Below are 11800 nucleotides of genomic sequence, written 5' to 3'. Positions count from 1 at the left end.
CAGCTCACTCACCACAGACTGCTTTAGTGAAATTTAACTCTGACTGCACTCATTTAGAGTTCTCTGACCTGGCGGGGAAGTCAGAGGTTTGAGGGCATTTGCTTGTTACTGCTTAGCAGGGGGCTGGATAAAGAGCTGGGAACTGGAAGGGGGAGACCTGCTTTTGAGCTGCATTTATTGCTGAATGACCTTGGACAGACTCTGTAGACCTCTCTGGCCCCTTCTCCCACTTAGATTTGTGGGGCCTTTTGAGCTTCCCAGCCTAACTTGGGCTTTTGGGTCTGTAGCCCAAGCAGATATTACATACAAATGCTGTGGTTGATTGACCGTGGACTTTATAGTTTCTTTCTGAAATGCTCTCTTCTTGTGTTAGCCCTGCTTGGACTTCCTGTCTGTCTTTTAGACACTTTGCTTGAGTGGAAGTCACCCCTCTGTTTGTCCCCGTCTGCTGCTTCATGAACACCACATTTACATTTCATGCCTATTTCAGTGCTTTCAAGCTCAGGGGACTCTAACGATCTCGGGGGACCAATGAGGAAGTCGTAGGGTCTGGGCAGCCAGTCCTTAGTTTATAACCAGAAGCATCAACCCAGCAGAGACTCCTGTATTCACTCTGCCATGACCAGGCATGGCTTTTCCCGGAAGCCTGATAATGGAACTGTCTGGCTAATGGGCACAGAGAGCCACTATTTAGAGCCTTTCCCCTTTCTCTTTCAATTTGCAGCACTTTTTATGAAGACTGGTCTTTTGTGATGGACGAAGAAAGGTCTAGCATGCTTCCCACCATGGCAGCTGGTAAGCCCGGGCAAGGCGGGTGATGGGTCCTGTGAAGCAGAGGAGGGATTTTCCTTATTCCTCAGCAACTTGAGGCTCTTGCCACTGCCCTTCCTCAAATGGCATTGAATTTGATACCCTGGCAGGGAGAGCATGGGGTTGGGGGTTTTTGGCTGTGGCTTTGCAAGTATAATGTAAAGACCTGGGGGTTGGAGACAGGAGACCTGCCTTTGAAGCCTGGTCCGACCCCTTACCAGCTGGGGACCTGGGGCAGATGCTGTTACCGTTACTTTCCTCCTCTGCAAGGTGGGGGTCCAGATGGCATGGCCATCGCCATATGGGGCTGTGAGAGAATCAGATGTGATAGTCATGTACACCATTTGTCAGCATGCAAACCTGGAATCATGTTTATTCGTGAATTATTAAATTGTTTATCATTTGACTCGAACTCAAAGGGTAAAACCACCTAACAGAAGTGGGCAACTTGCTTCTTTCTTCTAATTCCTTTGTTGCCTCCTTTTTCTTTTTCTTTCCTGAAAGTTTGCACCAAGGCCCACATATTGAGAGTTATGTTAGTCCAGGCTAGTGGTCGGCAAACTCATTAGTCAACAGAGCCAAATATCAACAGTACAACGATTGAAATTTCGTTTGAGAGCCAAATTTTTTAAACTTAAACTATATAGGTAGGTACATTGTTATTAACTTAATTAGGGTACTCCTAAGGCTCACTCAAGGGGCCAAAGAGCCGCATGTGGCTCGCGAGCCACAGTTTGCCGACCACGGGCTTAGGCCATTGATGAGAAAGAGTCAGGGTTTGACCGTGATTTCCTGTGGGCCAGAGGATACCAGTGCAAATTTTTGCATAAGTAATGCTACTAATGACATTGGTGCACCTTTTGTGATTGCTTACTGAGCTGAGTGTTTTTGGTGGGTGATGGTCTTTAGAGTTAACCTGTGAAAGAGATATTGTGCCCCCATTTTACAGATAAGGGAAATAAGCTCAGAGAGGTTATAAATGGCTTGACAAGGTCTCGTAGCTTGTACGTGGCAGTGCTGGGATTCAATCCAGGCAGTCTGACCTCAGAATCTATGGCTTACCTTCCCTCCTGACAGAGAGGAAGAGAATTTGGGGTGACTCAGCTGCTGTGATAGCTGCTGTCCACTGACCCCAGTTGTGGGAGGTTTCAGTCAGCGTCTAAGATCAGTGTGTGCCCTCCTGTGTACTGTACTGTCTGCAGCTTGTTTGTCGTGTGGGAGGCGTGACTGTCCAACAACACACACTCCATGCTTTTCCTTTTGTGCGGCAGGTCTGAATTCCATCCTCTTCGCGATCAACATTGACAACAAGGATTTAAATGGGCAGAGCAAGTTTGCTCCTACTGTCTCGGACCTCTTAAAGGAGTCAACGCAGAATGTGACTTCCTTGCTGAAGGAGTCCACGCAAGGAGTGAGCAGCCTTTTCCGGGAGATCACGGCGTCCTCTGCTGTCTCCATCCTCATCAAACCTGAGCAGGAGACCGACCCCCTGCCCGTCATGTCCAAGCACGTCAGTGCAGGTGAGGGAGAGCGTGTGAGGTAGAGCAGAGGGGCCAGGTAAAGGATGACAGGCTGTGGCTGAGGTGGACACACCTCGTCACCTGAAAGTGCCAAGGGGCCTGAATCTGACACACTTGCATTCTCAGCTCACATTTGTTTTCATTTTTTTACCCGTGCTGAGAAAGAGCCTCACCTAGATGGGAAGATAATAGGGTAAAAGAGCAAAAGGTCAGCCAGAACAAACTGAGAGCAAGGGTGTGAGGGCCACGGGAAGCCAGATGAGGTTGATCTTCATTCATTTATTCTTTTGTCCATTCATTCATTTGTTCACTTAATGCATTCTGTGTGCTAGGCTGTGAGCCAAGTAAGACAGATTACAGGCATTCAGCTGTCAGTCTTTTTTGGAATGGGTGGGTAGACATTTAATGAAAAATTATTCATATAATCAATTATCCTGATAAATGGGATGGAAGCCAAGCATAGGGTGCTATGGAGAGTGTATACTATTGGGCTTGTCTCTTTTGGGGGGAAGACATTTAAGTGGAGGCCAGGGAAAGGGATTAATTAATTAATTAAGATTAATTTTGTGACATGTTTACAACCGTCCTGAGCCTTCTGGGACATCCAGAATGTTGATAAAGAAAAATTGTAAATTTTGGGTTTAGTACTTAGTCTTGGTATTCTCAAATGCCTTAAACAAGGCAGTAATCATGGACATCCTTTTGGGGTTATTAATGATTTTGAAAACTCAGAATCTTATGGTGTCTTTGGTACACACTGTTTGCCCTCTCCTTCCCAAGCAGAGGCCCCAGGTGAATGAGATAGAAACAGGACTATGAGGGCTTTGTGTAACAGACAATGGAATTTGTATACCCAAAGCAGTGTTTTTTCCATTCATTGTGGACTCCCTGCTTTTGACACTGTCTTAAGAGTTGTAATGCCCGGGTGAAGCATGCCACACATTGGTTTAGATGGAATGGAGTTTTGGGAATAGGTTCAGGGTGATGACTAAGATGTGTAAACTGGCTCATCTAAGCACTGGTCACCAAGGCAGTCTTATTTTCTGTTTCCATTGGCCTTGTTGTGTAACAAACAGTGTAAAAAATGTAGTGGCTTAAAACAACCATGATTTGCCCTAACCAGTTTGGCTCAGTGGCTAGAGCATTGGCCTGCGGACTGAAAGGTCCCAGGTTCGATTCCAGTCAAGGGCATGTACCTTGGTTGCGGGCACATCCCCAATAGGGGGTGTGTAGGAGGCAGCTGATTGATGCTTCTCTCTCATCGATGTTTCTAACTCTCTATCCCTCTCCCTTCCTCTCTCTAAGAAATCAATAAAAAGTGTTTAAAAACAAAAACAACAACAATGATTTATTATTTTTTTTATGATTCTGTGTGTGGCTTGGCGATCTGGTTTTCTGCTGGTGTCACCTGGGCTCACTCATGGGGCTGCATTTGGCTGGCAGCTGAGCTGGAAGATCCCAGACGCCCCCCGCCCCGTGCCTGGAGTTGGTGCTAACTATTGGCTGGGGCATCTCAGTTTTCTTATACAGGGCCTCTCATCCTTCAATAAGCGAAATCAGTTTCCTTCCATAGTAGTTTCAGGGCAGGATTTCAAGAGGGTGTAAGACCCTGTAGAACTCACACACTGTTATTTCTGCCACATTCCATTGGTAAAGGTAGAACACTAAGCCATTCCAGATTCAAGAAGGTGGAGAAATAGATATACCCGCAATGGAAGGTATGGCAGATTCCCATTGTGAAGGGATATTTTGCAGGGATGGGAGGAATTTGTGGTCATTGAACAGTTGACGACTGCCCCAAACTGGTTTTCTTGGTTTCACCCACCAGTATTTTCCGAAGTGAAACAATGAAAATCGTTTCAATAATGATAATATCCTTTGGATCAAAGTACTTAGAAGAACTGCTTAGCCTAAGAGGAACAATTTTAACATTTGCTCCGTGGCATATTTTTAAAATTATTTTTTAAAATTTATTTTTCAATAACAGTTGACATATAATATTATACCAGTGTCATATGTATACATAGTGTTTAGACATTTCTATACCATAAAGTGATTCCCCCACCCCCCAGGTAAGTCTAGTACCTGTCTGACACCATATATAGTTACTACAGTATTATTGAATATATTCCCTGTGGTGTACTTTATATCCCTGTGACTATTTTTATGACTAGCATTTTGCACTTCTTAATCCCTTTCATCATTTTCACACATCTCCTCACCTTTCTCCCGTCTGACAACTATCAATTTTTTCTCTGTATCTGTGAGCCCGTTTCTGTTTTATTTGTTTATTATCTTGTTTCTTAGATTTCACATTTGAGTGAAACCATACGGTATTTGTTTTTATCTATCTGATTTATTTCACTTAGCATAAAATCCTCTAGGTCCATTCATGTTGTTGCAAATGGTCATATTTCATTCATTTTTCATGGCTGAGTAATAATTTCAATGTATATATGTACCACATCATCTTTTTCCATTTGTCTGTCAATGGACACTTAAGTTGCTTCCATATCTTGGCTATTGTGAATGATGCTGCAGTGAACATAGGGATGCATATATCTTTTCAAATTTGTATTTTAGGTTCCTTCAGATAAATACCCAGAAGTGGAATTGCTGGGTGATACGGTAGTTATATTTTTAAATTTTTGAGGAATTTCCAAACTTTTCTATAGTTGCAGCACCTGTTTACAATCCCTCTAACAGTGTAAGAGGAATCCTTTTCTCCACTTGCCAGCACTTTTTGTTTGTTGTTTTATTGGTCATAGCCATTCTAATATGTATGAGGTGATATCTCATTATAGTTTTAATTTGCATTCCCCTGATGGTTAGTGGTGTTGAGGATCTTTTCATATGTCTTGGCCATCCGTGTGTCCTCTTTGGATAAATCTCTGTTCAGGTCCTCTGTCCATTTTTTAATTTGATTATTTGGTTTTTTAATGTTAAGTTGTATGAATTCCTTATATATTTTGGATATTAGCCCCTTACCAGATATATCATTGGGGAATATCTTCCTCCATTCAGTAGTTGTCTTTTCATTTTGTTGATTGGTTCCTTCACTGTGCAAAAACTTCTTAGTTTTGGCTTAGTCTCATTCGTTTATTTTTTCTTTTGTTTCCCTTGCCTGAGGAGACACATATATTTTGCTCAGTCTTCTAACAGATGTTTTTCCAAGGATTTAAGGAAGTCTGAAATGCAGTGGAGCAATAGAGGATTTTTCATGATCTAGAGTCAAGATGGCTTGATCACCCCTTTATCTTGCCTACTTTTTCTTATATCTTTTACTAGATGCCAAATGTAAAAAGGAACGGAAGAAGAAAAAGAAGGTGACCAATATTATTTCATTTGATGATGAAGAAGATGAGCAGACCTCTGGTGATGTTTTTAAAAAGATACCTGGGACCGGGGAGAGCTCGGAGGAGAACTCCGACCGCTCCTCGGTCAATATCATGGCCTTTGAGAGCCCCTTTGGACCTAATTCCATTGGAAGCCAAAGCAGCAACTCATGGAAAATTGATTCTCTGTCTTTGAATGGGGAGTTTGGGTACCAGAAGCTTGATGTGAAAAGCATCGACGATGAAGATGTGGATGAAAATGAGGATGACGTGTACACGTCGGGAAGGAAGCGCACGGGCCACTCAGAGTCGCCTGAGAAGTAAGTTCCACTCTAGGTTTTAACGAAGGGTGGTACGTTAACTGCTTTCCCTTCCTGTAGAATTGGGTGAAAGAAGGGTGCAAGGTTTATATTTGTTTAGGGCATCTTTCGTTTTTCAGGTCTTGATTTAGGAGGAAGGAGCATTATTAGCTTCTCGAAAACTAAGAGAGGGGAAGGGAGTATGTTTGAAGGTACCTATTACAAAATTAGTGTCAAGATGCATGCCTTGAAACTTTTGCTTTACATATCCAGCTTTCATTGTTGTTTTCTAGCTTTTCCTCCCAACTTTAACTTGCTTTTAGCATAGGGAGCTCAGGAGAAAGGCAGGGTTATTCTAGAAAATAGCCGTGGGCTGGTGACGTCCGTGTCTATCCGCAGGGGTATGAGCATCAGTGATTTGCCTGCACTTGCTGCTTTAACACTGGAGTTGCTGTAGACTTATGCCTGTGCAAGGGGCTTGACACATGAAGGCATAAAGCAAACAAGTACAGTTAAGAGCGTGGCTTTTGGAATCAAGATAACCTGGGTCCTTGTGTACTAGCTCCTTGGCTTAGGTTGGATGAGGTTGGACAAGTTACTTCACCTCCCAGAGTCTCAGGGCTAATCAGAGACCTGGGAGAAAAACAGTACCTTCTTAGTAGGGTAGTCATCAAAGTACTGAGCTATTCCATGTGGGCTATCTGCACACTGCTATTGTATAATATTCCCAAGCTTGGTTTTACTCTTCATGCCAAATAAATTAGTTTTCACGTAGGCGTTACAGTGGTCAGTGCTATCCTGATCACTCTGACTTCAAAACCAGCCCACAAGAGTGAAACAGATAGTGAGACCCCATGGTATGACTGAAAGGTACAGTATGTCTTAGCCCTAAACTTTCCACTTTCATGCTTTAATAGTTTCTCTTTTTTCTTTCTCGTGAGACTATGCCTACTTTTGTCTTTGATTGTTACCCTGGTCCTCATTCACGTGGGTACCTGTATTAGTATCATCTGATTGGCCATCGGTGTGACATGTCGGATGCTATAAGCTATGTATATATTCTAATCCGTAGGTTAGTGGATACCACCCTCACGGGATGGATGAAAAATGGGATTCAAAGAGAGTTGAGATCTGTCAGAGCAATGGGCAAAGCTGGGTTAAGGTTAGGTTATGCTGTACTCCATAGCTTACACTGTACTGTCGAATTTTTTCCATATAATTCTGAATGTCGATTGGTTGAGTTCAGTTAGATCAGTGGTCGGCAAACTCGTTAGTCAACAGAGCCAAATATCAACAGTACAACGATTGAAATTTCTTTTGAGAGCCAAATTTTTTAAACTTAAACTATATAGGTAGGTACATTGTTATTAACTTAATTAGGGTACTCCTAAGGCTTAGGAAGAGCCATACTCAAGGGGCCAAAGAGCCGCATGTGGCTCGCGAGCCGCAGTTTGCCGACCACGGAATTAGATCAGTATGTCATGTTTGTTAAAGGTTCCCCCATTGTTGAGTATTGGCATCTTCCTAATGGCAGCTTTGTCTGTCGTCGCTTTTTGTTAGCCATTGTGAAACAAACATTTTCATGCAGAGGCTTTTTCTCCTCCTGAAGCAATCATTAGAGTAGCGTCCCTGCAGCTTGTTTTGCTGACAGGCCGTGAATGTTTTGTTCCTGGATTCCAGGTCTTGTGATGGGCTGTGTTACTCAGGGTTCATCAGAGAAACAGGACGAAGAGGGTGTGTGTGTCTCTCTCTCTCTCTGTGTATCTATCTGTCTAGAGAGATTTATTTTAAGGGATTGGCTCATGTGATGGTGGAACTTTGACAAGTTCAGAAAATGGAGGGTGGGCTGGCAGGCTGGAGGCTCAGGGAAGAGTTGCAGTGTAAGTCCTAAGGCTGTCTGCTGGCAGAACTTCTTCTCAGTCTTTTTCTATGAAGGCCTTTAACTGATTCAGTGAGGCCCACCCAAATCATGGAGGGTAGTCTGCTTTACTAGTACCCAATGTCTGCCGATTTAAAGGTTCATTTCATCTGAAAAATACCTTCCCAGGAGCATAGAATAACATTTGATCATATCTGGCTACTGTGGCATAGCCAAGTTGACACTTAAAATTCACCCTCACACTTGCCTTTAGTCTTAATCTAGGCCTTTCAGGAAATGCCACTTGTGTTCTGTGTCTCTGCAGGTGAGAGCAACTGAGTTTATTCACTTCATGGGTTTTCATTGGCCTCAAACTCAGTCATTTCTCTTCCTAATGACCAGTGCCACTGAGGGAGTCTGGAGGGCAGGCCGCCTTGCAAGCCAAGGTAGTTGCCAGCATTGTGATGTGTGAGACAGGACAGTGCAGGTAACCTTCACAGAGCTGGCCCTTTGGGGCCATCGAGCCTCCTGCAGATTCTGGAGCCTCTCCTGCGTAAACGGGGTCTTGAGTGAGCATTTGCAGAGCATCTTGGGGAAGGAGCAGGACTGATGAGGTGGCCTATGAATAATGCTTTCCCTTAAAAAATTTTTTTTTAATTGATTTCAGAGAGGAAGGGAGAGAGATAGAGAGATAGAAACATAAATGATGAGAAAGAATCATTGATTGGCTGCCTCTGCACGTCCCTTACTGGCGGGGAATTGAGCCCACAACCTGGGCATGTGCCCTTGGCTGGAATCAAACCTGGGACCCTTTAGTCCGCAGGCCTAGGCTAGGGCTAATGCTTTCCTTCTGATTGTAAGAAAATGTTCATATGTACGGTCTCGGTGCCTGAGGGGCCAGAACTTGAGCATGTAACCTCATAGCTGGGTTTGTGAGGGAGTGGCCAGGTGAGGCCAGGGGAAGCACACTGTGGTCTGTCACAGCCTCTGGCAAGGTCAACGCTCTGAAGGCTTTAAGATGCTCTGTTGGCCAAAGGTTGAGTTCTATGCCTCTGTTTGCTAGCAATTAAACCACTTATTTGATGACTAAGGAAAATCTTGTCCCTCAAGATTTTGGCTTTGCTTTTTTTTTTTTCAAGAGGATAATACCTTTATTGTAGAAAGTATTTTTTCTGTCACTTCATATGTGTTCTATGATGCCACTAGGAAAGTAGGGTGAAAACATAATTCAGAAAGAATTTCAAACGTGTGGGAAAATGTTGCACCTCACTAGCAATTAAGCAAAGGCAAAGTGAAAGCAGATACTATGCTCGCCTGTCATATCTGCGAAGAGTTAAAGTGAGAACTGGTAAAAGGCGGGCCCTGGTTAGTGTCCTGGCCGTGGCCTGCCCTTGGTGTGTCCTCAGGCTTGGTATGCTGCAGGCACACAGTAGGTGCATACTGCGGAATGAGTGATGTAAAGCACCCTCCTCCATAGCTGGTTAGTGTTGGCAGCCCTCTAGAAAACAGTGTCAGCAGCCTTAGAAATGACCTCCCTTGACTTAGCAACCCCACTGCCAGGGATCCACCCAAGGGCAGTCTCCGGGAGCAGGCTGCTGCCTCAGATAGCAAAGTCCGTACTTAGAGAAGCAGAACCTCGGAGCCGTCCGACACGTGTGACCACAGAGGAGCGGTTAACAGAGGATCCCATCGCGTGAACCTCGACATCTTAATGTTTAGGACCTTAAACCTCTCAAATGCGAAGTGTAAGAGTATCCAAGTAGTTTGAAATGAACTTGTGAGTTTATGCTGAATGAAAAAAGGCGAATATAAAATCCTACATTTAGTTTCAGTATGGCCTCGTAACGAAAACTATGTTCAAGAAAGAAAAGACACACTAAAAGGAGATAGTGTCTAAGTCAGTTGTGCTTTGGGTAATGTGGTGTTGGGTGTCATTTTCCCTCCTCTTTTTAACATTTTCTTGGTTTTACAATGTGTTTTACTTTTCTAACAAAAAGCAACACCTGCTCCTATGTTGCTGAGCCAGCGGTGGCACCATATTCTGAATTGGTCTCTGCCTCAGGAACCACTTTGGTGTAACTCAGTTTTGAGGTGTGACCCTTGGCCCCTTTTGCTTGGGTCCCAATCCTCAGCTGCTGGAGCCTGGCTTCCCCTTGCACCCCGCATGTGTTGCTGGGAAGTAGCAAGATTTCCCTTCAGAAACAGCAGCAAGTGCAATGGTGGGGAAAGCACGGGTGGTTTTGCTGCCTTCTGAGGGGTGTCCTGACTGCCTCTGGGTGTCTGGGAGTCCCTCAGTCACCAGCTGCTGGACTGGAGCCCCAGGAAGGCAGTTCTGTACAGGTTCTAGGGGCACAGCCCCGTTCATGGAAGAAGGAGCCTTCTTCTCTTGTGCCCTAGAGTGCCATCTGAGAGCCTCATTGTGTGTGTACCTGGAGGATTAAATGATACATTTTGCAAAATTCTGTAGACTTTTGTTTGGTGCCAAATGTATGACCACAAGCTAGAGCGGGCTGAAAGCAGAATTTCTACATGATGATCTCTAAAAGGAGGGGTGGCCAGCTACACCTGCTGGCCAGGTCCTCTACACAGCTGAGAATGGTTGGTTGTTACATGTTTAAGGGGTTGTTAAACAAACAAACAGAGCTAAACAAACAAAAACCCAAAGAAGAATAAGTATGGCCACAAGGCCTAAACTTTTGCTGTCTGGTCCTTTCTAGAAAAGTGTTGTTGATTCCTGCTCTAAGGAATGAAAGAAAACCGCTATGCATCATGCAGGTGGGCAGAAGCCAGGAGACCCATTGTACGTGGGTTTGGAAGACCTGTGCTTGAGCCCCCACAGCCTTGGTTCTGTCCTTAAGGCTTTTGACCGTGTGCGAGTCAGAATCTTTTGAGTTTTTCTCCCTCTCTCCTTTCTTCCCTCCTTTCCTCCTCCCACCTCCCCTCCCTTTTCTTTGTCCTTCCCTCTCCCTCCCCACCCCACCCCTCCCTTCCTCCCTCTGTTAAGTAGGTGTGATTATGATCTGCCCTGGTCCTCACAGCTGAGTTAGAGTGAGTTCACAGTCTGTAAATGTGCTGTGGGCGGTACTTTCTAAAATAAGTTGAATTGAGCCAGCCTGGTACTGCAAAGATCCTACAGGCTAGTTCTGTACTCAGTGGATGTGGTGACGCTATAACAGATAATGTGAGCTGGCTAATGTTTGAGTGACCCCCTTTCTTGGAAGGGACCCAGACATGGTCTGCTCTGATTCTGCTCTTTACTTGAGAGGGTTTGAGAACCAATGAGGCAAAGTGCCAGCCCAGGTCACGTGGTTGCCATCATTTCAGAGCCTGGAACACACCATGCTTCCTCCTTCAGCACTTTGCACATGCTGTTCCCTCCCCCTCCATCCCTCTTGTCCCTCCTCTTCACTCAGGTAACTCTTGTGCTTCCTTCAGCTCTCACCTCAAACCTCCCTTCTTCCAGGAAGCCTTCCATGACCTTCTGACCAGCTCCATGAGGATGAGCTGTTGTTCTACACCTTCTAGGGGGAATATTTGATTCATGTCTGTGCCCCCCAATAGACTGTAAGCTCCATGAGGGCAGGATAAACACTGTGTGCTGGCTCTTTGGCGAGCACAGAATATATGTGCTGCATACTGCCTGGCATATAGTAGGTGCTCAGTAAAAAGTGGCTGAAAGAACAAATGCAAGGGGTCTGGCTCCAGACTTCGTGCTCCCGACTCCCAGTCTGCATCTCCTGCTATGCCCAGCCCTGTCATGGTTAGTTCCCAAGAAGGAGCTTGTGGGAGGCCCAGTGGATGCTTGTGGTGACCTGAGCCCTCAGGGGCCCTTCGACCTTTCACATAGCTGTATTCTTTCATCACAGGCCACTGGACGGGAACACCTGCCTCTCCCAGATGCAGAGCTGGGCTCCTCTGCAGGTGCTACACGGCGACACCGATGTTCTCTTTCCGGTCAGCGGAGTGGGCTCCTTCAGC

General features: G+C 45.0%; 1 protein-coding gene across 1 annotated transcript in view; it reads left to right on the top strand.

Annotated features, from left to right (window-relative positions):
- LOC102763755 (sorting nexin-29) overlaps nucleotides 1-11800 on the top strand; it is a 440536-nt gene that overhangs the window by 74819 nt on the left and 353917 nt on the right. Inside the window, exons 7-10 of the mRNA XM_015572131.1 lie at nucleotides 725-795; nucleotides 2082-2330; nucleotides 5619-5985; nucleotides 11689-11798. Coding sequence (XP_015427617.1) covers nucleotides 725-795; nucleotides 2082-2330; nucleotides 5619-5985; nucleotides 11689-11798 — 797 coding nt within the window. The remainder of the gene's footprint in view (nucleotides 1-724; nucleotides 796-2081; nucleotides 2331-5618; nucleotides 5986-11688; nucleotides 11799-11800) is intronic.

The sequence above is a fragment of the Myotis davidii genome, unplaced genomic scaffold, assembly GCF_000327345.1.
Source record: "Myotis davidii unplaced genomic scaffold, ASM32734v1 scaffold209, whole genome shotgun sequence".
NCBI classification, from domain to species: domain Eukaryota; kingdom Metazoa; phylum Chordata; class Mammalia; order Chiroptera; family Vespertilionidae; genus Myotis; species Myotis davidii.
Note: the sequence above shows the minus strand (reverse complement) of the source record. Positions and strands in the feature narration are given on the sequence as shown.